We start from the raw sequence: 26,897 nt of genomic DNA on the forward strand, positions 1-26,897 counted from the left end.
CAGCTGGTTTTGCTTGCATGTGTACGTTTATTTAACAAGTAAATCATAAACAATATGAAATCACATACTTCAAGTGCACATTTTTTTGGGGGGGGGGATCCAGTCGTGGGGCCTGAACTCTTGGGTGCTGTCCCTCAGCTCTTCAGCTCAAGGCTAGCGCTCTACCACTTGAGCCACAGCGCCACTTCTGGCTTTTTTCTTTTTGCTTATGTGGTGCTGAGGAATTGAACCCAGGGGCTCATGCATGCAAGGCAAGCACTTTATCACTGACCCACCTTCCCAGCCCAAAGTGTACATTTTTAATACTTAAAATTACTCTTAAAAATAGCAACTTACATGCTGTATTTGCAATAGGAATTATACTTTACTAATTGAAAATTAAATTACATCTTATTTGTATCTTTGAAAAGTAACATTGCTTTAAGAAAAAAATTTCCAGAGGCTGTCCATTTAATCACTGGTTATGTATTACAGGTTTTTAGGTCAATTGATTTAGTTTTTTTAGATCCAGTTTAAATGTGGCTGAAATGTTTTATTGGGAAATGTTTTCGGATAACCCAAGAATTTAATAATGCATGCATATTTCTGGGCAGATCATTAAATATGAGTGTTTTGCTGCTGCCCTCTTTAGAAATACGCTTATTTTCAATGACAGTACACCCTTCTGTGTGCTTCTCCCAGTCCACTCTGCAGCATTTTTTTCTTTTTTCTTTTTTTTTTGTCCCAGAGCTTGTACCGAGGGGCCTGGGTTCTCTCTGAGCCTCTCTGTGTTCAAGGCTATCACTCTACCATTTGAGCCACAGAGCCAGTTCTGCCTTTTTCTGAGTAGTTTATTAGAGATGAGTCTCACAGACTTACCTGCTCGGGCTGGCTTTGAACCACGATCCTCAGTACGCGCCTCCTGAGTAGCTAGGATGACAGGTGTGAGCCACCGGCGCCTGGCTTCTGCATCTTATTCCAGGGTGCCATGCTCCCCCAAATTTGCTGCTTACTGTCAAAGTTCATGTTCTAAACCAGCCAGGGTCCTTATATTATACATTGCATCACTTCGCATATTTTCAGGCATCTTAACAGTGGTGTCATTTACATGGTGTTTGTGAAAAGCTTTCTGTGACGCCATTCCTTTAAATGGATCCAAACACACCAGTTCCCTAAGATTGTACTAAACACTGAGCCACTCTTACTCACTATAAAACCAGGAGAGCGCAGCCTATGGCATAAATAGGATTGTTTGGATGGTTGTTTACTAGAGAAAGACAGCCCAGTTGCCAGCCACAGCACGTACACCAGACCATAGCCCCTGCCGTTCTGGGGAGAAGCAAGCTCTGGGATGGGCTGGTCTCTGGCAGCAGCTGTCCCTGAGCGCAGGGAGACACAGGCCTCTCACACAGGAAGCAGGTGATGGCTATGTCACCTTAGTCTTTTCAACTCTGTATTCAGTGTGTGTGGACATGAGTGGTCACTCTCAGGCCTGAAGTCTCTTGACTTTGCCAGTGGGTGTGACAAAATCTGAGCACCTTTCTAATGCTGTGTGGCAGGCTGTGTACACGTCCTGTCATTCTGGCCGCCGGCAGTGGGTACCAAACACTGCCTGCTTCTCAGGACTGCCCAGGGCCAACGCAGCAGGGATGGATGGGAGGGTGTGCTTATTTACTGATGTAGTCTTCAAACAGGGCAGGAAGGTGAGGAGGCCTCCCTGGGAATTGGTATGTGCTGGGTGTTTAATATCCACTGGACTTGTTGTCATTTGGTTGTTGGGTCTCAGTGAGACCGCCAGAGCCCATACAGACCAAGCGTTATAGGCCTACGGTGGAGCAAATCCTCTAACGGGGTGTTCCTGCGCTGTCTTGGAAATTTCCCTTTTATGGCTTCTTCCACCGGAATTCGGGAAATCCGAATTTTGTTTTTGTAGTGAAGTCTTCCCTGGTCACACGTGCGGTTCAGCTCTCCGTGGCTGGCGTCCAGCTGTGTGCGGTGACGCCGTGGGGCCGCTCCTTCCCGCCTTCCGTGGAATCCGAGACTGAGAACAGAGCAGTGGAGCGCAGATGTGCTGCCTTGAGGAGGATGTTAATTTTTTTTAATGTTTGTTTTGTTAATTATTCTGGTTAATAGAGAATAATGAAGATGGATTTCTGAATGTAGAGATTTAGAATTGTTAAAATTCCCAAAGTACTGTTAATGTTCTTTATTGATTTAAAAAAAAACTCTTTTTTTAGTGTTATCACCGTGAGCTTTGAAATTTATTCTATAATTACAATCTCATGCCAGCTGTCCCACAGACTTAAGATGTGGAGAGAAGAAAACTGAGAGCTGCTGTATATCTCTTAGTGTGCATGATTAATTTAAGAGCTAGAGAAGGAAGCCCTCAAATCAAATCGTAACTAAACTTCACAATGAGCGGTTGATAAATACGTTTCCCCTCTAGCCTGCACGGCAGGCTGTGGGCTTCGGTCCTTGGCAAGTGTCCACAGGTTACTTGCTCCGTCCCCGGTCATGTCCTGCTAGCCTTCTATCATCCCAGAGGAAAAGGTGCTCAGCGCCTCGCCTGCACACAGCAGGTGTTGGATCCGTGTGAGCTTTCCCTAATCATCTATGAAGTGTTTTCTCATCAACACCGCTGCTCGGGAGACCCACAGCCTGGGAGGGCAGGAGCTGAGCTGGCATCACAGCTCTCTTCCTGCCTGTCGGCTGCCAGTTTTGGCAGCCACCTGTGCTGGAATCCTAAGCCCGTGCCGCCAGCCCTTGTTTTTTCCCCGTGTCCTGTGACACTGCCCCTTTCATACTGTTTTTAAGAATCAGCTGCTGCGTTCCCCATGCCTTTGAAACAGGATCTCATTAGCCGTTCACTGTAGCCCTGGACACCATCAAGTCTATCCATTTCATATATCATCACAGATTTGAAAAGCACATGAAAATGTTTCTCCATTTTCAATATTGCGTGAGTAATGTTCCCATTGAAAAGTAATGGAGTGAAGTTGTCACTTGTCAGCATCGTTATTAAGGAGGACGAGTCTCAGATCTTCCTCTCATAATAAAATAAATCTGTCAGAAAATCATTGTGCTCACGGTTTCCCATGCCATCAGGAGATGTGGGCTTAGACTGTGGCTTTCCTGCAGCTGTCCTGGACGGGGCACCTGGGGTCGGGGCTGGCGCTCAGGCAGACCCCCCACCCCCACTTGCACACCCACAGTGCCCAACAGTGGGGTAGTCATGTAACATCAACAATCCATCCAAGATAATTGGCTCGGGAACTTGACGATCCAATGGATCCGCTCATGGTCCCCAAATGCTAGCATTTTTCTCAAACAGCGATATCAATATTCCTCTTTGTTTTGTGGGGGGGCAGGGGCGGGGAGGTTTGCAACATGACACAGTAGTTTAACTTTGAAATCACTGTTTTTCTTACTATCCAGAAGCAATAAAAGGAAACATTACCTATACCTTGATACTAATCAAGAGTGTACCATTAAGTTGCACAGCTGACTAGTTAGCAGGCTTTTTTAAAATCATTCAGACATTAATTAAATATATTACATTCATGTCGTCGCTTTTCCAAATAAGCAGCAAGGGGCTCCTTTCTCCTGGGCTGCTTGAGAATGTGTTTTCTTGTTGGGCGTTCCTTCCCTAGATGGTCCATTGGTTTCTAGTAATTGAATTTTGAACTCTTTAAAAAAGAATTAAAAGATAATTTTGCAGTGGAAAGTCAGGGGGAAACTTTAGAAAATTCTCCTTAGAATGATGAGTCAGTGCAGAGAAACTTCTGGCGCTCTGCTTCTACGATGTGTGTGCGTGTGTGCACACACGCATGTGCACATATGTGCCAGACCTGCGGTCCAAATCCGCACCGGCAGGCCGTGGGCAGATGGGGCTGGGGAGAAGCCCCTGGGGGAGCTGCAGCCCTTACCCAAACGCTAACTTTGCTTTGCTTTGCAGTCTCGGAAAGGGAGCGACCCAGACAAAGAGAAGAAAGGCCTGGAGAGCCGCGCGGACAGCATCGGGAGCGGCCGAGCCATCCCAATTAAACAGGTACACGGCGTCCCCCCCTCCCTGCCCTGCGCCCGGCGCCAGAGCCACACCTCAGGTCAGCCCGAGATGAGGCTGGCTCGGGCACCGGGGTTTGTTTGATGTGTTCTGTTGATGAATGTAGAAGTCACTCACTTGACATCAATTAGAAGGGGTTCCTATGAGTATTAAAATAGGATCATTAGAATAAGAAGAGGGAAATGTGACAACAGATCTAATGAAGTGCAGTCTGCCCGCCTGCATATGGAGTGTGTTTCCAGGCTGCGCTGGCTTCAAAGGCTGTCTTTGTAGCGTGGCTTTGATTGGGCCGCTGGCCGCCAGGCGACAGGGGTAAATCAGATCGCACTACAAGAGCCCCTTGTGATCACAGGAATGGCCCGACGTGGCCCTAATTTGCTCTCGCAGACGGACATCTGAACACTGTTTCAGGCTGGTCTGTAACAACGAGGCAATTAGTTGTGATAATCATAGCCGGCGTGTCAGCTGTGCGCTCTTGTTTGTAATCTGCTAATGAAGGAATCGTAACTTTGATTAGGTTCAGTTTCATTTAGACCTTATTATATAAAGGAACGCTTACAGCCGTAATGTGGGGCCTTAATTAAACTTCCTCATTACACAACAGGACTCGAATTCAAGCATTTGTTTTGGCCTAGGTTGCTAGCCTGAAATAGGTTTTCATTAGCCCAGAAACTGAGAACTAAATTACTTCAGTGTCTTCAAGTAAGAAACACTGGAATTCATATGTGATGTATTTTGATGCTGTGTCTTGGAGCAGAATAATAATAATGGTTCGGGACCCACACTGGGGCTTCTGGAAATACGATCTTTTAGTTTGTTAAAGAAAGCTGGTTGATTTTGGTGTGTTCCATCTGAGCGGGGGAAAGCCCTGTGGGCCAGAGACAGCATTGTCTCCACGGATGGTGCTACCAGCCCGTGCGTTCCCCTGGTTGGTCTCCCTGTGTTCAGTCCTTGTCTGTGGCTGCCAGGCAGCATTGCTCAACCTCTGGGAGCACGTGTGGGCTCAGGCTACCTTTTAAAGGGGGGGCAGAATCTGTTCGGCAGATACAGCCAGCTCATTCCAGCAATGCAGGCTTCACTCCTTTGAAACAATGAAGGGGTTTCCTAGTAGCAAGGTGTCTTGCAGAGGGAGTACACAGGGTTTGCTGAGACGCCCAGCGCTGCTGCTGCCCGACCTCAGCTGCAGACCTGCGTGGGTCTGTGAGTTCCTGCACTCTCAGGAGGTGGGGGAGGCCTAGATGTGTTCTGTTGGTTGTGCCGCTGTCCTGGCCAGTGCTCCAATACCGGATAATGAATGCGTGGATCAGCACATAGCAATGCCAAGAGAAATCCTCTTCTTCCATGTATTTAAAAGCAAAATAAAAAATCACCTCCCACCTTGCCGGTGGGATTTTCACAATTCTGTAGAAGTCCATGCATGGTAGCTGGGTTAATTACAACCTAACTGTCTATGTTATGTAATTCTAATGTATAATTTTTATACTACAGATGTTCTGCCACCTCCATGATAAAAGTCATTGAACTGTTTTTCACCTGAATGACTAGTGCTCTGGGACATTGGCTTTGAGGAGGACTTACAGATCGCCATAGAGATGGGTCTCCATCATTCCTGTACACAGAGCGTGGGTGGGAGAGCTCTTTGCCCTGTAAGAGGCCATGTGCACAACCAAGCAGACTAGTCTTTGCTCGTCTGTGGAGGGAGCTGGCTTCACCGGCTAGGCTTTGAGTATGTGCACAGGTTGAAATTGACCATCAAGTGTAAAATGAGTGCTGTCTAACCTGTGGAAGCTTTTCCCTTGTAAATGTTGAAAATAATCTTGTTGAAACCTAAATCATGATTTGATTTCTCTGTGACTCCTGAGAACCCCTTGTGTCCCACAAGCAACCCCAGTGTGGTACCTGGCACGGTCCTAGTGTGCTGCTCCAGACCCGAGTCCTCACCCACAGTGTGGGTGTCTGGAGGGTGTCTGAGTGCTTGAGACGCTCAGATGTGGAGTGTACACAGAGAACATCTCTACTCCAGCAAGACTGGAATGTTCTGCTCACCCTGCTCAGAGCCTTTCTGTGTACCCAGCAGATTGAGGTGAGGGCTGCAGGTGGTCCTAAGCCCCCGTGTGCCTGCCTGTCTAAAGGAATGTGGTGGAAACCCATCCCCGACTCCCCTTCCCTGATGGCTTCAATCTGGAAATGAATGGAGAGGCCTGTAGTCCCTGCCGGCATGATCTAGAAGCCCAGACAGACTGATCTGTTGAAAAGATGAATGACTAAATAAGTGCTTGTTATCTACATCCTTCCCACACAGCGCCTCATTTAACCCCAGGAAGTGCACGTTTGGGGCAGTGGCACCATCCTTATCCTGAGGGGGTGAAGGCTCAAGACCAGGCTGAGTGGAAAGTCGTGGGGTTCTGGTTTGGACCAGGCTGTTGTGCCCACATCTGTGTTCTTCTCACCTTCTAATGACCAAAGCCTGGGAAAAGCATCGTTAGCAGCGAAGTGTGCTTGATCTGTGTGAACTTGACCTCGGGCAAAAGCGTTCCGTGCCTGTGGAGGGGGGGCCTGTCTCAGGCTGTGGTCCTAGCAGCTGTAGCTGGCCTCCCCGGGCCGCCCAGCACAGCCTCTTCTCTCGGTGGAGAGCTCGCTGCCCCTTCCCACCTCCTTCCCTGTCCCTGCCCCTCCGCAGCAGCAGTGTTTGTTTTAACTCACAGCCTGTGGTCAAGCCACAGCCTGCATAGTTGGAGCCCTGCACACTGGCCGATGGGTGCTCTGCTGGGGGCAGAGGAGTCACGTCAGAAATTCTGCAGCCTTCCTGCGGTTGGGAATGGCCACCACTTTTGGGCTGGCCCTCGTTCTGATCCCTGCATATGCAGGAATCTCGTTGTGATTTGGGGTCACTCGCGCCAACCGAATGCCTGTTTGTGAGGGTCAGACATGCTCGGGTGGGTTGTTCTAACCCTTTTCAACTTGGGTTTCACAGCTTATTCATTGTGAGAACCTAGACTTTGCCCCAGTGCTGGAGTGAGCCGGAGTCAGCTCTCAGTGACTTCACACCTTTCTTTCGTTCCTCCCAATTGAAGATGTCTCGCCAACAGTGGGACTTGTTTTCTGGAACAGTGTCATTTCTCCTGAGTCTGGGGCCGCCTCGCCTTTGTTGTTCTGGAGGAGGCTGGTTCAGAGTCCTGCTTCCTTTCTTACTAATAAGATAAGGTCTATTGGAATAAAAATTAAAAAGCAAAGCAAGAAAAATAAAAGCCAGAGGCCCGCTCGGTGGCGAGTGGGCTTGTCACGTATTAATTTTTCATTGCTGTGGAGAGTTGTACATACATAATCACTTGATTGCAGTGGGAGTTAGGGAGCTCCTATGGTGTCATTTGCATAAATCTTGTTAAGTCAATGGCAGTTAATGAAGTACAAATGAGCCCGGAGAAGGTGACATGCAAATCGTGGGTGGCAGATGGGAGGTCTGTTTGGGGGCCAGCAGCTGTGTGCTCTCCTTTCTTTCTTTCTCTTTAGCATTTTTTAATCTCTATATTTGAGTACAGATACACAGTCCTAAGCCCCGGCCTCCTCCCGCTCTGCAGGTTCCAGGCCAGCGTCTGGCCGCGTCCTCCCGCCCCGGCCGCACTCTCGCTGTGAGACACAGACCACCGCCCACCTCCCCTCAGGCAGATCAGAGTTGAAGAAACAAAACCCCAAAAGAAAGGCCGATCAGTTTATCTCTTTGCTTCCACAATTGCAAGTGTATTTTAGTTCCTAGAAGAAACAAACAAAACCTCCTCATGACATCTTTTGAAAGTGCATGCTGTCCCAGAGGTTTCAAAGAGTTAAAAAAAATATTGTGTTTGCTGTCTGAAGCTTTGTTTGGGAGTAGGGGGGTCTCCTCTGCCTAGCTGGGCTCAGAGTGAGTCGAGGGCTTGGCGTGCCTGGGGTTGGCTGGTCATGAGAAATGCAGGAAGAACAAGGGCCAGACTGGGCTCACCAGAGGCTGCCTCAGCCTTGGCAGGGCGGACTTCCTAGTGAGCTCTGAGGAGATTCGTAGGCATCAGCCAATTTGGGAAGTTTTGTGCTGGAGTTGGCAGTGAGAAACGCGTCAGAAGGACAGTGACGTGGGAAGGCCCAGCCCCTCCGCCACTGCCCCTGCTCACGTGGTCTCGTCCTGCCACTTCCGGCCCTGGGGTCTGCAGGGTCTGCTTGAACTCGTCCGCCAGAGCAGACCTGCTTTCATGAGACTTGTGGACATACCAAAGGAAGTTGGTGTATTCAGAATCTTTTCAAGTCTTAATTGTAACCTTGATGGCAGGTGTTATGGCCGACTAGGGTAGAGTCCGCCCAGTAGAAGCCCTTTCTCAGAAGTCATGTGGGGCCCCCCTCCCCGGCTGGCAGGGGCAGACCTGGTGTGGTGGATGCATTCTGCACCACCACCTGCCCTGAGCCAGTCTTAAGCTGCGTAGTAGTGACGCCATCGGATAGAAAGAGGGGATTGTAACCAAGTGAGAGGAGCCTCTCGCCCTGCTGGCGCAGGCCTGACCCGCTCCTCTGGAACCTGGCTTCCCACATGGCTGTGCCGGGCCGCACAGGTGGAGTGAAAACCACCTGTGATTTATGCTGAAGGCACACTGCTGTCCGCCACCACAGGCCTTGTCACAGGGAACAGACGAACACCGAGCTAGATCTTTATAGAGATCTTAGAAACACGCCCTGGTGTGGCCCTCCTCAGAAACGCGGAGAGAGTGAATTCCGAAGCTGCCTCCTTGGCATATGAGGGAGCCGTCCGGCTATGTCCTCCCAAGTCCTCCAGGGCCTCCACGGGCACCGTGCACTGGTGGGAGGCCCAGGGGAACGGAAGGTGGGCCAGGAACGCCACAGATTGCCCACATGGCAGGTCAGCGCTGCTTGGGCAGTGGGAGCCCACGTAGATAGATCTCCAGAAGCAGGCAGGTGCATCCCGGTGCCCTGAGAGCTGCCGCCCTCCCTGGGCTGCACGGCTCCCTGTGTGGCTCCTGGGTTGGTTCACAGCAGCCTCTTCTCTTAAGGACATCACCCTGTTGAATTAGGATGACCTTGTTCACCTTAGAGACAAAAAGGGGGAGCTGAAGGCTTAGGCACCTGGTCCTTGGGGAGCACAGTTCAGCCCTTAACACACAGCTGTTAATAGACCTGCGATGGAGGCACAGGACCGTGTGACTTTGAGGACCATGTGTCTGTCTTCCCAGGGTTGCAAGGAAGGCTGGTGCATGCCTACCCAACATGGAGGGAGTCCAGAGTGTGTAGAAAGCTCCATCTAGTTCATAAGAAACATATGCAATTCAGACTATGCTGACTTGAGGGCTTCTACTGCAGCTTTCTGAAGCTAGTGAACGAGTCATGCTGTGTAATGCTGCTTCAGTTCTCGTGAGATTATACCACTTAGTGCTACAACCAATTGTATATAAGTGTACTCTGTATACACAAAAATCAATTAGTACTTCATCTCTCAAAACATGTGCTTGTTATAAGCAGCACGTGCCACTATTTCCCTTTGAAATGAGGCGCCCGGGTCCTACTGAATACAGTAGGTTCATCCCGCACCAGGTCTTCCTGTTCACCAGAGACCTCCGTTGGGCTGGCTTTGGAAAGCAAAGGTGGCTCCTCAGGGGTGTGGTCACATGTCAGGCCTAGAGCTGGGCATATCCAGGAAAAGGATGTTGACTCAGTGTTGCCCTCAATTCTTTGGTTTATCAATTATCGCTTCCCTCTGGCCTTCCAAAACAAAAAGCAGAGAAAAAAGAATTTAGTTGTATGACAGTGTCCTGTGGTAATGGCTGTAATGTTCAAGTGGTTACTACTACTATCACTCTTACTATTATTATTATTAAATAGTTGTACGAATGTGTTACAGTTCCATAAGTCAGATTGTGAGTACAGTGCTTCTTCTTGGTCAGTGTTACCCCTTCCTTCATTCTTAATTCATTTATGCTATAAAAGATGGTGCTCAGGTATCACCCCCTTACTGAAGGCAAGCTGTGACAAGAGCATGGAGACTCCATGTCAACCATGAGGCCTCAGGCCCTAGGTTAGACTCCAACACAGGCATAGCTGCAGATTCTGCATGGAAGCCAGAGGTCTGTCACAACTCCTGAGAAAGTCACAATGGAACTCACACTTCATTTCTGCAGCCCTTATTACTTGCCACATAAAGTGGTTTCTCCACTTACACTATAGATGTAGACTTCTCCCGAGCTGAGTGTTGTTGTTTGAGAATAGAGTTCACAAAGCCAGGTCACCTGGGGCGAGGGGCAGCTCTCCTAGTGTTGGCAGATGTGTCCTTAAATGCCAAAGGGTTATGGGCTGGGCTGACATACTCAGAGGCCTAGTCCTGAGAACTAGAGACCTAGGACTCTAGGATCCAGGGACCAGAGATTTGTAGCTGTAGGTGCTCAGGTTAGAGGCTGAGTGCTTTGGGCTTTAATTGCCCGTGGTCCCAACACTCAGGAGTATCTCTCAGCTCTCCGTAGCAGAGAACAGTAGCAGCTCAGCTAGTGTCAGTCAGCACCAGCTAATGTCATAGGATACTTGGGCCTTACAGTACCTAGTCTTTCAGCACTTGGGCATTCCATGTCAGGACCCTCAGCCCTGAAGGTTTGGTGGCTCCTTAGAACTCTTCTAGACTAGGGCCCTGCAGTCACTCTCATTTCTGTCACCCCAGTTCCCCACTGCTCTGACCCCAAGTCGCCCTAGAAGTGGCCACCAACTCTGGTGGCATTAGTGCAGCCACCACAGCTGCCATTCCTCTCTCCTTTCCAGTGATAATGACCACTCCAGATAAGTCTGTTGTTGGGCAAGGAGCAGCACAGCAAGGTAATCTCCTGGCTAACTCAGAATGTAAGCAGAATAGTCTGCTTATATACCCAGGAAGGGGGTGTGGCAAGAGTGCACCAATCACCGCCCCTATGCAAATGGCCATGTGCATTTGCCACCAATCCCTGCCTTCTGCAGGGCCATCCGAGAAAGTACTCCCCCTCTGGCCTGAGCGAGAATAGCTGCGTGGTAACCAGGGTCACCTAGACTTCCCCCAGGCTTGTCCAGCTTAGAGTGCTGCTTTGTTTTTTTGTTTTTTATTGTGAAAATAGTGTACAGAGGGGTTACAATTACATGGGCAAGATAGTGAGTACATTTCTTATCAAGCATTGTAGCCTCCTCCTTTGTTTACCCTTCCCATCCCTTCCCAGCCTCCCCCCCCCAACTTGTACTTCTCATTGTTGCAACGGGTCCACCTGTATCCTTATTTAAATGACTTGTTTTTTCCCCTTCCCCTCCACAAATTATACCGACATCTAATATAGTGAAGGCACGGGTTATACCGTGGGGGAGGGACATACAAAGCAACAAAGAAATAATCTTATAAATGCTTTAGAAACAAATGCATGAAAGAAAAAAAACCATTTAAATACATATCTTAGGGTTCATTTTCCTAACATTACCTTATGTGACCTTTTCTGCTTGACTCATATATATACTAGATATTGCAAATAAGGGAAACCATGGGACCTATGTTTTTTTGGGCCTGGCTTACTTCACTTAATATAAATGGAAAGACTTAGAGTGCTGCTTTGTAAGGCCAGACTGGCTGTCAAGCGCCTGTCTCCAGCCGGCCTTGTAGTGGCTCCCTGTGGCTGCAGTGTATTCACAGAGTGAAGGGCCCCAAACAGTAGATGGCCATGAGGACAGTCTGGCCAGTCACCAGCCAAGGGGCTTCTTGGCTGACAGTCCCCTTCCCAAGTATGCCAGGTATAAGGAAGGGCCTATCAAATGGTCTATTTTTGAGTTTTAACCACTCACTGAAAGCGTTAGAGGGGTTGTAGCACTTCACAGTACTAAATAATGCTTAACTCCTGCCCCATGCCCCAGGGAGAGGGGACCCCTCAGCTCTGTCCTCAGCATTCCATGCTTATTTGCAGACAGCAGTAATGGGTCCCGAGCGTGTGGCGTGGCCCTCAGCCTCCTGCCCCCCACAGCCGCGCTCTCGGCGAAGCCTGCACTCTCGCCTGCTGTGCCCGGGCACACTCATGCTCCCTCGATGGCGGCTTTTTCCTGTGGTCTGCTCCAGAAGTCCCGGGAAGTTTGCACCTTACGATGTCTTCCTTCCTGGCTTTTCAGGAAGGACAGAGACATTTTAATCCTGTCGTAGCAAACACACATTTGCTGTCTTACAAGGAAATTTGTCTTCAATCAACTCACTAAGGGCCAAGTTATGAAACTGAGAACACCATTTTCCCTTGGTACAAAAGATGACAACTGCTGGGTGCAGGTGGCTCACACCTGTCACTCTAGCTACTCAGGAGGCTGAGATCTGAGGATCACAGTTCAAAGCCAGCCCAGGCAGGAAAGTCCGTGAGACTCTTACCTTCAATAAACCAACAGAAAACCAGAAGTGCTACTGTGGCTCAAGCGGTAGAGCACTCACCTTGAGCTGAAGAGTGCAGGGACAGCGCCCAGGCTCAAAGTTCAAGCCCCATGACTGACAAAAAAAAAGACAACTATAATTAAATATGTAGAAGTTTGGTGAAAGATTGTACAATAAGCACTAAAGAGGTTGTTTGGAGACTGTATTTGTAGTTTAGTACACTTCTTGTGAAGTACTTACTGATAATGTCTATAGGCTGGTGACAATGGAAATTTATTTTTAAAAAAACCACTAAATGTTTTAAGGACATCCTGTGTCAGGCAGACCCTCCCCTCCTGTGTTTATCCCCATCTCTGCTCGGAGTGCAGTGAGAATCAGCCCAGCTGCCTCGTGAGATCTGGCAGTGCGTGCCACGTGCTCACTGCACATGCAGTGCTATTGTTGTTATTCAGTAGTACAGGAGGTTACAGTTCCTAAAGTTATGTATGAGCACAGTTGTTACCCCTGACACCTCTCCCATTTCCCCCCATCTATCCCTCCCCTCAAGTTACGAAGCTCACTTTGTAGATGATGTGCACTGGCTGTAATGACTACATTTGCTCACCCTTGTCCCCCCTCAAAACGTGTTTCCACTTCCCAGTATTCATTTTGACAAATAATGTATTAGTTGTTCAGAGGAATTATGCCTTTAGATTCCTTCTGTAAATATGCCCTCCTTTATTCACTTTGTGTGTATATGCATGGAACTCTGTGTATGTTATCGTGCATGTTTGTATTTTAGATCTAGCTTCCACATAGAATTCACATATGATTCCACATTTAATTCTCCACCCACCTCAGGTATATGGTCACCATTGCAGAACTGTACAGGGATGTGTGCTAAAGTGTTCTTTTGCTTCCCCCCACCCCATTCAGTCTGTGCTCACGTTGCTGAGCACTGAGTGCTCATGACAGTCTTACTGCTGGACTTAGATCAAATGTAAAGTGCATTCTGCTTGGGGACGGCAGTGGAACATGGTGTGTTAGGTGGGAGACTGTCTTGTCACCCGGACCATCACATGCCAGGAGCCGCTGTGGGCCTGAGGCTGCTTGGACAGGTCAGGGTTGGTCTCAGTGGGTCACATGTCCTTGCTCCCTGGTGATGCTGGGCTGGGGCCTGTGCTGTTGCATCCCCTGACTTGGGATTCATCCCTTTTTCTACTGCTCAGTGTCTGTGATAGCCCAGATCCCCCAATTCTCTGCGCCCTGGTCAAATCCCCTCTGTTCTGATAAGGCTTGCCTTAGGCCTGGCGAGTCTTCCCTCCATGACACTCCACACCTTGCTTTGTCTTGGGGTCTGGCTTCCTCGTCCGCCACGTGTCCTCTCCCTGGCTTCCTCTGGGGCAGGCTCAGGTGTGGTGGCTCCCACCTGCCCAGCAGGGAAGGAGGGGACAGAAGACGTAATGGTGATGCTTGTGGTAGAAGTAGCAATAAGAAGAGAAGGTTAATAAACTTTATTTTTCCCCCAAACAAAGTCTTGTTTGTCTAAGAATAGGTTATGTTGGAGAAGTTGCACTGTGCATTATACTTTAAAACATAGTATAATTTTTATTCATCATTTTCTGGGTTTAATTTGCATGTAAGATGCTCTATTCAGATTACACAAAAGTGATCGCTTAAAAACAAACACCTTGAGCTGGGCGCCAGAGGCTCATGCCTGTAATCCTAGCTACTCAGGAGGCTGAGATCTGAGGATCTCTGTTCAAAGCCAGCCCAGGCAGAAAAGTCTGTGAGACTCTGATCTCCAAAAAGCCACTAGAAAACCGCAAGTGGTGCTGTGGCTCAAGAGGTAGAGCGCTCACCTTGAGCTGAAGAGCACAGGGACAGCACCCAGGCCCAGAATTCAAGCCCCATGACCGACCAAAAAAAAAGAAAAAAAAAAACACCTTGGTAAAATCTTTGTCACTGACCCAAAATCATTGTAGAAAACAGCTGTCTTTTAAAACTTACCTATTCTCATTTGGGGTGATTCATACTCTCTTTTTCAGAGCCCCTCTAAATCAATGTCTTCATATTCATAAATTCACTCACTGGGAACTTTTTACTATGTCGTCACAGATTTTAATGACTCTACGGTGTTTTATTGGTTGCCAGATCTGTGATCTGTGCTCCGTTGTCAGCCTGGCTCCCTAGGGTGAGCACAAGCCTGTTTTGTGCGCGAGTCTTATCAAGCAGCCTCCTGGGTTCCCCAGCAGCCCTGTAAGGAAAGCAGTTTTATTCTTTGCATTTTACAGATGAGAAAACTGAGGCTCACCTTGGGTGCCTTCCTAAAGCCAGAGACATAAAGCTTCAAACGGAGGTCTGCTTATTCCAGAAACCTGTGGTCTTCACATGAAATGGCCCCACCTGCCTCGGGCCTTCCCATGTGACTTTATGAGTTACATTTCAACCCAGGCAGCACAGGTGACCCTTGAGGTCAGCTGCGGAAGCATGAGCGCGTGGGGCTTCAGGGCAGAGCAATGCCTCTGGCAGGGTCCCTTCCCTGATGCAGAAATCCTCTACGAGTATTCAGCAGCGCTTATTTGTAATTGAAGTAGGTGGAATTCACTGTGGTTTTAATTAGTTGATTACTAGTTCTTTAAAATGTACTGTACTCGCTGTGGATCTTGCAAATTGGTAACTGGTAGCTACCAGTATAATTAAATATTTCAGCACACTCGGCTCCAGTAGCATTGAACTGTGAAGAAATAATGTTGTCTAGCCAATCAAAAAGAGATACTTGTAAACTCATTTACAGCATCAGTGTGTGTGTTAAAACCATCACAGAGATGCTTATTGCAGGAGAAATTAAAGATACAATTTTGTGCTAAGAGGCAATATAGAAATTAGTTCCTGAATTACTTGTTAATTGATTTGGTAATTCCCTCGGGTCTGCATGCTCTTTTTTCCCTCTTTTTGTTGTTGCATTCAGTTAACAGTGACTGTTCTCAATGCAATGAAAATATTTTTCACACTTAGATTAGATATGCACTTACACCACACTACCTATGTTCATATTTGCAGTACAAAAAAAAATGGTCCTAAGTACAACAGTATTTATCTCAGGCATTTTTTTTAATGTGTTCCCATGAGTGGATTCACGTGACTGAAAGATTTTAGCATCAGGAAAGCGTGTTTTTATGTCTCATGTTTACAAGTCTTCTCCCTGACTTTTTTTTTTTTTTTATCAACGGTAGAGGAGATTTCGCAGACTTGATTTATGGAAGTCTTTTCTTACTGTTCGCAATTCAGCAAGAATAACTTAGAGAAAGAAAGACCATATGTAGAAAAGTGAAGATGACTACTGGAAATGCCCTCTGAAGAGAATGCGACTTGTGGATCTCAAACGTGGAAAAAGAAATACCTGGCAAACCCTGAGCTGGTCAGAGATTGCACTCTGACCTGGCCACCCCTCCCCCTTCCTCCTGGGAGACAGAGGGGAAATGACCATGTCATTTATGCCCCCGTTGATGCTGCTTGTGGAGAAGAGACAAACTACTCATCCTCTTGAGTTTCAAAGGCAGAACAACTCCTGTGGCCTTGGCTTCCTTCAATGAAACACTTAACATCTTGTGGACTAGGCCCCCAAAAAACAACATGAGAGACTTTTTGAAAACTTACCCTCCCTACCGTTACCTACACATAACAAATGTTATCCATTCACTCATGCTCCAAGTTACTTAACAAGGTTCCTGTAAGGTACCTGTACTAAACCCCATCCTCTGCCAAGTGACTGGAAGGCACGTGGCGTGCTTATCCCAGTGTCTCCTTTTTTAGAGAGATCATATTTTACCTTCAGTTAGGAAATGCAGAAATGGTCACACTTAGCAATTTCTTCTCAAAACTACCAGGATGTGGTTTTAGCCTATTGGTTAATTTGACAGAATTATTCGTGAATTCATCAAGTAGATACAGTTGTTTGCACGTTGTTGGTGCGTATATACAGTGGAGCATAATATTTAATCTGAAAGCCATCTCAGTTTTAGCTGGGCCCAGGGACAGAAGCGACCTGCTCAATGAGGCTCACAGTGAGAGAGAGAGGCACCCCCAGACAGACACACTAGTCTAGCTACATGGACTCCCACGTAAGCAGCGGGCATGTGCTGTTGCCTGCATGCTGGCAAGCTCCGGTGCCCTCATCCCTCCAGCTCCCTGAATAGCTGTATCTTCCTTATTCAGAGGATTCAAGGGCCAGGTCTCAGCCTCTGCCACTTACGCATGCTGGTGGGCAGGTGGGCTGTCCGCCTGACTGAGGATAAAGGAAAGATGAGCTCTAAATCTCGTCATGCACCTAGTTTTATTACTTCTAATTCCATTTCCACTGCTCCACTTCCCCGTACTTTTTTTTAAACATGATTTCCACAGAACCAGCTATGCTCCAAGTTACTTAACAAGGTTCCTGTAAGGTACCTGTACTAAACCCCATCCTCTGCCAAGTGATTAGAAGGCAAAAAACTCGGCCAGATAACCCCAAAGCTGTGGCTGTGTGGCCTCTCCCCCGGTTTCTCTGGCTTGATTAAGTTGTCAGGTGCCCAGACCGCTCCCTCTTGCTGGAGCATGCTACTGTCCTGAGAGGCGGCTGCATGCTGCCACGCTGTCTTAGTAATCCTAGCCGATGCCTTGCCCCGAGTTGCAGAGGAGAAGAAATGCAAGTGCTTCCGAGATGACAAGGGCACAGCTGAAAACGTAGTGTTTTACAAATAGAGCGTGTGTCTTCTGCCCTGTAAGTGTGTCTCTCATTTGACTATAATTTCTATTACTCATCACATCCCTAATAGTCTTCAAATGTTTGGGTGAAGTCAGTTCTCTGCCAACACCGCCTGTGTGTGCTGTGGTTTGGGCTTTGACCTGTGCCTTGGGACCAGGGCACACGCGAGCTGCCCTGAGCGGTTGGAGCAGGGGGCGGGGCTGACAGTACACTCCAAGGTGATGGAGATTTCTGCTTGATATTTCTTGTGATATTTCTACACTTTAATGACTATTTCTACTAAAACTTGTACTAATAATTTTTAATGGTTCACATTGAGTAGGTGACATTTTGATACATTAATGAGTCTTATCAATGACTTTTAAAAGTTCTTTAGTATGCTAGGATACTTTTCCTCCCCCCCCCCCCAAAAGAAAAAGGAAAAGAGAGGCGTGGCCACGCCTCCGCTGCCCTGTGACGTCGTGGGAGTCCTGTGAAAGGCCGGGGTCCACACTAGAGCACTTGTCCAGATTTCGTTTGAGCAGAGTGAGCCTCCTAGGTACAAGGGTGTTTTCAGGAGAGCTGTACCCCGGAACACAGAAGGCCAGCGGAGCAGTGTGGGAGGAGTGGATGGGGAGCGGCAGCTCCGAGGGGTGGCTCCTGCTTGGACCGGAGGCCGTGGCAGCGTGGAGGGAGCAGGATCCCCCCAGGGGGGCTTTCTAAGCCCACCAGGGTCCTGATGGACATATAACAACACATGCTGACTCATGAAAGTGTGCATTTTGACAGCCTCGTAACGAGCATCCCAGAGAAAGATGAGTGTAGACTGTCCTTTTGAATTTCGGCTTCCTGGTTGTTCTCCGATCTGCGGGAAATAGTGCACATGCCTTGCGTACCGGGCCTGAGAGGGGAGGCCTTTGAGAGCCTGGGGCTGTGTGGTTGGGGTGCCAGGCCCTGAGCTGACCCCTCTACGTCAGCCCCCGGGAAGGTGTGCCCACGAAGCCGGGGCTGGTCAGTATTGTCACTGTGTTCTTGTTGGCCGCCGAGCAGCTCTCAGTACGCACCTGTGAAACCTCCGCTCTCACCACCCCTCCTCAGGTGTTCCAGACGAATTGCAGACAAGGTCTGGGGAAGCCAAGGGAAGAAATGCCGGTGGGGTGACTTTAGTGATGAGCCTCCACTGTTGAGAGACAGAGGGGGGTGCGGCGTGGAATCGGGGTGCAACACTGTCTAGCAGAAGAAGAGCAGGGAGGGGAGTCCCAGAGCTCCCGCTCACCCCACCCTTCGGTGGGCTGGTGCACTGCGGCTGGTGACGTCTCCCCGTCTACATAAATGTGACAGGTGTCCTCACAGGTATCACAGACCCTATTCTGCCTGGCTGTTTGGAGGAAGTTGCAGTGTGGTGGGTGGGCACAGAAGAACCAAAGGGGAGCTTTCTGTGGGGACAGGTGACATTCCCCCCGTGTGATCAGAGAGAGTCACAGGAAATCCTCGCCTGGAGCCCGGGTGTAGCCGGGCAGGAGACAGAGAGCGGTGAGATGACAGGTAGGCACACTGACTTGGACACCAGGAAGATGCCCCCATGTTGAAGGCGTTGGGATAGGGGCACAGCAGTACAAACAGGCGGCGCTCCGCTCGCAGCCGGGTCGCGTCCCCACACACCCACCGCATGGAAATTCCGTGGGTCGCAAATGCGTTCCTTTCCCCTAGCCTGCTGCACGTCCTGGCCCAGCCACACCGCACTCCAGACTTGTTTTTGGGGCCTGGAGCTCAGGGGGAGTTGCACCTGCTGCCACTGCTGCTGCCACTGCCACCACTGCCACCCCAAACAGAACTAGACCGCTAGTCACCAGCCAGGAAGAGGTTCCGGTTCAAAATTTGAAGTAATTTCTATTGAATGCGGTCACTTTCATACCACCATGAAGCCAAACATCTTAAAGCATCTCTTCCTTGGATGACTATCAGGCCCTGGGCCCTACCACGCAGAAGCTATTTCATGCTATGGGTTGAGGCGGGGAGGTTTACCCATGGAAGGGCATCTTAGGTACTTGCAAATTTGGGCAACTGTGATTAAAGCCACCACAGATCCTGTACAGGCTTTTGTGTGGACCAGAGTTTTCAACTTTCTTCATGTAGATCCTGGAACATGACTGGTCAGGATTTCTGGGTAGTGGCTGCTCGCTCGGCTTCCTGCCATCAGCAGTGGTATTCCTGTCGCCCGCAGCTGTGCCAGATCTTGATGCTGATGGTGTAGCTTGGGCCGTCCGGGTGGGTGGGTGGTGGTCTTTCCTCGTTTTCATCTGCCTTTGCCTGACAGCGTACAGTCCTAAGCATTTCCATACCCTTACATGCCATCCTCATGACTTCTTTGGTGAGATTTCTGTTTACACCTTCTGCTCCAGTTGTTAATCAAGTTTGGTCATTTTCTAACGTGGATTTTGAGAGTTCTTTGAACATCTTTTTATGGGGGGGGGGAGGGGGTCCAGTCGTGGGGCCTGAACTCTGGGCCTGGACGCTGTCCCTCAGCTCTTCAGCTCAAGGCTAGTGCTCTACCACTTGAACCACAGCGCCACTTCTGGCTTTTTTCTTTTTGCTTATGTGGTGCTGAGGAATTGAACCCAGGGGCTCATGCATGCAAGGCAAGCGCTCTACCTCTGAGCCACCTTCCCAGCCCCTCTTTGTACATCTTAAAAAAAAAAATAGTCCAGTGCCATTGGGTACCTCTGGCTCATTCCTGTAATCCTAGCTACCCATGAGGCTGAGAGCTGAGGATTGAGTCAAAGCCAGCCCAGGTAGAAAAGTTCACGAGACTCTTACCTCCAAAAATCTACCAAAAAGCTGGAAGTAGAGCTGTAGCTCCAGTGGTAGAATGCTAGCTTTGAGCAAAAAAGCTCAGGGGCAGTGCCCAGACCCTGAGTTCAGGCTCCAGGACTGGCACCAGAACAAATAATCAGCTGCTCCTCTGGCAGATGCGGCTTGTTAGCCACCTGCCATCCTCCTCACTCCCACGTCAGCGTGTGTCCCCTTGTCGGTGGAGGTGCCAGTTTGTCTGTACCTTGGTCTTGTTGGGCCTCACCTGTAATATTTCACTCATGCTTTTTCTATTATTTAATAGAGCCAGTGTCAGCCATTTCTGCATTGTTAAAAAGCCTTTTTAGTGAACATACCTGTAACTCTTGATGAAGTAATTGCTCAGAAGATGAGAAAGGGATCATATGTACTACATTTTGTATTGTAGACGTTCCAAATGAAATTCCAGCTATGGGCCAGGCTGGGCGCCTCGCAGTCGTCAGCTGAGAACACCATTGCCGTCTTAGCTTATTGACTGGATGGCCGCACGCAGAGCGGGCCCTGCTGAACCTTGCACAGCCAGCGGTAGCAAGGTGCTGGCTGGCTGGCAGGCATGTACCAAGGTCAGCTCTAGGTTACAAGCTGTGGTGGCGACCACCCCAGGACGGTGATTGGCTGGTGCTGACCTGGGCCACCACCTGGCCCTGAGGCTACATCTGGAGGAGGCACAGTGCGGATGGGCCAGGAGGGTGGCAGGCAGCGGCAGCCAGATCAAGGCGGTTCTGGGGCAGGGATACCCCGCAGTGAGGTGGAAGCCTCCTTTCCTGCACCAAGTTGAACAGAGGTTCCCTGGTATCCCCATGGGCAGGGCCGGGGTGGCAGGAAGGACTGGTGGAGAGCACGCCATGCAGACACATGCCAACGCAGGAAAAAACCCAGGGCCCGAGGAGGGCTGCCTGTTCCCACACTGCCGCTCCAGAGTCTGATGCCTTTCCAGTCCCCACCCCACTCCCCACGGTCCAGGGCCCCCACCCCTGGGTGCCACCCTGGCCCTCCTCCCATGGGGCCACGGGGCAAGGGGCCTGGACTCCTTGTAGAGCTGAGTCTCGCTTAGGAGACAAGGCGCCGCTGTCCCCTGACTGTGTGATGAGCCCTCTGCCCGCAGGCGGCCAGCGCAGACGCAGGAGTGCTATCCTGTGCACACGTCACTCACACGCGTGAAATGGCAGCATGAGCCCCGTGGAACCATTCTGACCACAGTGCGCCCCATCCTCCTCTCTCGCCCAACCCTTCAGAAACTACCGGTCACAACCACTGTGGTGCCTGCGTGGCCGCTCACGGGAAAGTCCTGTGCGCTCCCTGGTGGGCTCTACACATGAGCCAGCCTCTCCGAGCACCGCCACAGTGCCACGCAGGATCGTGTGGCCAATGGGCATGGAGGAGAAAATGTCCCATAGATAGGGAGAGGCGGGCTGCCACTGGCACATTCTCCGCGCCCCTCCGTGTGGGATGAAGTGCAGGCTGTGTTTCCCAGACACGCGGCTGCCATACCCGGCTGTACTCCTGCAGCAGTCACCCCGCCGCTGGAGCTCCTCCTCCCCATGCCGCCTCCTGTCCCCAGAGCGCGTGGGAGCCAGGCCGTGCCCCCCCCAGGTGGCAGGGCGGGGTAACCTCACTGACCTTGCCGAGTTGATGAGCACCAACAGGGCAGAGGTCCCCCGTTCTCTCCAGCCTAACCCATAATTAGAACTCTTAGCTCACATCTTGGTGCCGGCCTTGAGAAAATATTTTATCTGGAGTGTCAATTTTTTGGGGCACCTTGCACTGGAGTTCACATTCATTTTCACCAATTATTCATTTAGCAGACTATTATGAAGGAGGATAGGAAAATGCCATTTCCATAAAGGTCACCTAAGAAGGAGAGGCCCTGAAATAAGCCAGGCCATGAGAGAAGGCCTGGCTTCTTGGGGACTGGAGAACCCCTAGGGCCATGCAGCCGGGTGGGGGGGCGCTAGGGAGCGGGGGGGGGGGTGTTTGATCCATAAATTGTGATGGACAGTAATGGCTTTCAGAAATTAGATGAGGACAGTCTCACCTGTGACCTTGGGGTCTCCTTTCTGCCGGACAGTCTGGCCCCCTTGCTCCTCCCCCAGCCCTCCCCCACTCCCAAACTGAGGCGGAAGGGAGCTTTCTCCTGTGGACCAAGCCCTGTCCCTGACTCCCTTGTCTGCCTGTCTCCCAAGCCCTCCACAGCCTGCCCCCAGGCTCCCGCAGCCTCCCAGAAGCCCCGTGGGTCTCTGATGGCCTCTGTGGCTCTTCCTTCATCCACCTCCTGCCTTTCCTGGGAACTTCTGCTCCTGAAAATGCTGCTCTTGGATCTGTCTGGAGCCCTCCCAGGCTTCTCCCAGGCCTGGACCTCCTTGGCTCCTCTCTGTGGGTCCTCCTAGCATCTTGCTTACTCCTTTGTTAAGTTGTGTAAACTTTTCCCAGTAGCAGCCTGAGAAGGGCTGTCAGTGTCTGACTCTCCTCAGGGACTGTGGCTTCCTAGAACCCAGAGCCCTTGATGTGTAGCCCCGTGCTGGCATGTCAGAGCGAGATCTTGTCTCCTTTGCAGGGAGTACGCACCGTGTTAAATGCCATTCCTGCTGTTTGCTAATCAGTATGTATAGAAGAAGAAGATCACAGTAATGACTGGATGCCGCTTCTCAGGGAGATGGAAGAGGCGGCCATGAACAGCCAGTGGCTGGAGAGGCTCGGGCTGTCACCGGGATTATTAATATGTTGTAAAGACATTTTGGGGATTCCGCCATATTTTGTATGGTTGCCAACAAAATGTTGACAGTTGTATTGTGGTTAATAAATTCATTTAGATTTATAAGCATTGTTTACAGAACCTGTTCGCCTGCTGAAACTCTAACAGCATCTGTTCCTTCTTACTAATTAACTGCTAATTACGAATGAGCTTTGTGTGTTTGTCAGTGTAACTGGCTCATGCATTTTGTAAGGAACATTAACAAATTGATTTACATAGCGGCAAAGCAATCAAAAGAGTAAACTGAACAGCAAGCATCGAAAGCCCTTTAGCCGGTTTTTGACTGAAGTAAACTTTTGATGCTATAAATATTGGTTTAAATTTTTGTTACCTTAATTCTTGGGTAAGGGTACAGTGATCAGAAGCAAAGTGGAACAAGCAACAGTCAACCAGAGAGGCAGCTCGGGGCCTGAGCATTGCTGCGGGACGCCTGGGGAGCTAGAGGGAGAGCTCCCATGAGAAATGTGCCCCGTCTCTGTAAGAATGCTGTTTTTTTTTTTAATTTTGATTTAAAAAATTGATCAAGATATATTTTATTCATAAAATTCATGTTAAACTGAAACCTTGTTGTATAACTACTTAAAGACTTTGTGTATGTGTGCCCGTTCTGGGGCTAACGTGTAGGCCTGCTCACTGTCCCTGAGCTACTCTTTTGCTCAAGGCTAGCACTCTACCACTTGAACCACAGCTCCACTTCTGGCTTTTTGGTGGTTAAATGGAGATAAGAGTCTCATAAACATCCCTGCCCAGACTGATTTCAAACAGAAATCCTCATATCTCAGCCTCCTGAGAAGCTGGGATTACAGGTGTGAACCACTCGTGTCTGGCTAACAATAATTTAAAAAACAAAGAACAAAAACTTCCTTTTGAGATCCACACAGTAGCACCCGGGGTTGTTCCTGGACTGTCACTGGAACCCTGGCAGGTTTATGAATACTAAAGTAAATGGCAAAGCAGCCTGCTGTGGGTGCTTGACCAGAAAGAAAGGCTCAGTCTAGTGTGGCTCCGTCACACGTTTCCCCCCTGGGCCCCTCGGAGTTCAACGCTCCTGATGTGGATCCTGCAGTCCAGGGCAGCCTCGGGGCCTGGCCCCCATGGTAGAGAGCCTGCTTTCCAAGCTCGAGGCCCTGAGTTCAAACCCAGCACCTCCAAGACGGGGAGGAGCAGGCCTTAAAGGTAATTCTGGAACCTGCAGCTTCCTCACCACCTTCTCCAGACAGCAGGAAGAAGGGGAAGACAGTCTCCACCATTCCGAGTAGACCTGGCCTTTCACATCCAGAGCCCCAGGGATCAGGCCCCTGGGGTGTTGCTAGCATCACCTCAGCTCTTAAAGGTGAGCTTAGACAAGGGAGACAGACACAAAGAAAACTGGTAAGCACATTGCTGGCTCACTCACAGTGAAGCTGGAGATTCCCCAGGCAGCCGGGTGGGTGGGCAGGCAGGCGGACAGACAACACCAGTGCTGTTAGAAAGGCCCAGGCTAGCATGCATAAGAGCGTTGCAGTGTCCTGCTGTATTCACTGAGTCAGGTCACTCCCTGTCAAGGGTCAGGGAGCATGGGGTGCTCAGGGTCAGGGCTGTAAGGAAGGTGGTGGGGTTGATACTGGGTACAAAGACACAGGCTTTGCAACGAGACCCAGCCACAAGCCTGGGGCAGATCCCAGCTCCCCTTCTTGGGCTCATCTGTAGGACTGGCATGACAGATCAGCTCACTGTCTCTATGGCTGCCCCTGGGTGAGGATGATGGATAATGTATGTAACACACAGAGGCCCATAATAATAGCTCAGTAAACAGCAATTCCTGTCACCCTGTGTGTATATTAGAGTAGCCGTGTGTAGATACTACAGTTTTAACTTCACTAGATCATAGTAATTACATATGGGGAGATGAGTCTTTTTTCTCAACAGTAAATTTATTACTCCTAATTCCAGATAAAATGTAAAAAGAAAATTAAGGATACATAAAAGCGGTATGGAGAGTAAAAGCATGCATAAAATGTTTGGAGGGAATGTAAACGTCGTTTGGCAAAGCTGTAACATTTGACTGGCAGCAGAGCCGTCCGATGAATGTAATTAATGATATTGTTGAGGGAAACCAAGTTGTCCTCGATGAATATTTGCTTTCAAGCTAAGTTTGAAAGCAAATGTGTTTTGTGTATTCACATGTATGTCTTCAGGAGGATGAGGGGGGCAAAGAACTCAAGAGGAACAGGGTGAAAAGGGGCAGCAATGGAGTCATGCGACACTGAAGAAAGTGAACTGTATAGCTGGTGCGTGGAGACGGAGGGCCGGGAGCGAGCGAGGGAACAGACGAGGCTGAAGGAAAGGAAGTGCACCCGTTACCTCACTCTGTGATTGTAATCGCCTAGCGTAACAAGAACGTAAACTGTTACAGAAAGAGACCAGCTCTAGGACTGGACCACACACATGCCCAATCCAAATGAAACTCATCTCCTGAAGGGAGTATCTAGTGCCCACATTGTCTAAGACAGTAAGGTCTGAGGATGGGCATGTTTACCTGACATCTCTCAAGGCCCGTCAGCCTTGACAGCCACTTAAAAAAAGAAATCTGCGCTTCGACATCACATGGTGGAGGAAGAGAAGGGATGGAAGCCACACTTGCTACGGGATTTATTCTGCCATGGAATATTTTCGAGCCGTAAGCACTGAAAAAATAGTTTGCTTCGAAATCCGATTTGTGGTTCTCATGTCGGCCAGCATTTGGTGAACGTGTACGTGTGGGGCACCACCAGGAGGTACAGGAAGCTCGGAGCCTGGTTAGAAAGCGCTGCTGGGGCCCCGGGGAGCGCGGAAGGAAGTCCAGGTCCGATCCTGTCTCTGGCTGTGACAGCAGGTGTGGGGGCGGGGAAGGGGAGGGCTGGCCTGATTTCTAGTCCTGAGCAACTGTCCTCCATCCCCAGCTTTTGGGAAGTCTCTAGAAGTCATCGGTGAATAGAAAGCCTTTCGCTTGGAATCCCATTGATTAAGACTTCTTTAACAAAGCATAAATTAGAACACAACGTTTTGGAGTTAAGTGAGGATACCCGTACCCATTCTGAGACTTTTCTGGTTGAAATTTTACCCCCCAGGAATTTGAGCTGGGAAACACACAGCCGCTCTTTAAGCTAGCTTGGAGGATTGGAGCATTTGTGCAAGAGGTAGAGTGCTGATCACTCGGTACTTGGCAGAGAGTTAAGTTGGATGTTTAGCACAGCAGAGGTCTGGATGTCAGAAGTCGTACCCATGTGTCTGCTCCGGGGCCCCACGCCGCATGGAATGACGGAAACCTTACAAACAATAGAGATTTGAAGTGTCTAGAGCACAGGCCGTGCTCTTCTAGTCATATATTGTACGTGGACCAGTGGTTTTTCAGGTCTGGGGTGGCTGTGTGTGCACCACATGGAGAGAGACCGTGCACTCCCTCTGTGGCACTGCTGATCATTGGCCTGGATGGGGACGGGGTGTTTGTTCTCAGAGATGTTCACGGGAGAAGTTAAAGGCCACACCACTCAGAGTGGAGGAGGGTAGAACTCAGCCCCTGCCGGTGCACGCACGCGTTCGCGTGGGGTCTGCTGTCGTCTCTCTGCTGGGAACTTTCAAGATAGGAGGAGCATTTGTCTTTTCAAACATGAAATGGTTCTTTATTTTTCGATTATTATCATTGAAAGACATTTTTGTAGCTTGATTTCCACTCAGAAATAGATGTCACCAAACCAGGATAAGAGAAACTTAGAAAGAATTATGAACTTCTTCTAAAATGAGAAAGTCAATGAAGGGAGGCGGCATAACCAGAAAAGGGGAAAATTAAAATCTGGAATAATTTATGGGCAAAATAATTTTCCAGCTAAGAGTATATTAGCTGTGTATTCAAAACATTTTAGAGGGGAGGTTTGTAATAAGGCCACATTGTGATTGGGGGAGTCCTCAGGCTCCCTGCAGCCCAGGGTGGCAGCTTTCTCCCCTTGGATCTGGGGTTGTGACAGTGACAGACAGTGTCCCCCACAGCAGGGACACACCTGTGGACAGGCTGTCACGACAGCAGCCACTGGCTTCAGCCACTGTGCTGACCATGTAGAAGAGGAAATGGCCGAGGGGCGTTGACCTGGGCAGAGACAGACACTGTATTTCACTTTGGCACAGACAGAAGTGGAAGCCACCCCCCTTCCCC

General features: G+C 49.5%; 1 protein-coding gene across 1 annotated transcript in view; it reads left to right on the plus strand.

Annotated features, from left to right (window-relative positions):
* The window catches only part of Agap1 (ArfGAP with GTPase domain, ankyrin repeat and PH domain 1), a 345,764-nt gene that overhangs the window by 111,620 nt on the left and 207,247 nt on the right, over positions 1-26,897 (plus strand). The window contains exon 10 of the mRNA XM_013023308.1: positions 3,935-4,027. Within this exon, the coding sequence (XP_012878762.1) occupies positions 3,935-4,027 (93 nt within the window). The remainder of the gene's footprint in view (positions 1-3,934; positions 4,028-26,897) is intronic.

The sequence above is a fragment of the Dipodomys ordii genome, unplaced genomic scaffold, assembly GCF_000151885.1.
Source record: "Dipodomys ordii isolate 6190 unplaced genomic scaffold, Dord_2.0 Scaffold1, whole genome shotgun sequence".
Classification (NCBI taxonomy): domain Eukaryota; kingdom Metazoa; phylum Chordata; class Mammalia; order Rodentia; family Heteromyidae; genus Dipodomys; species Dipodomys ordii.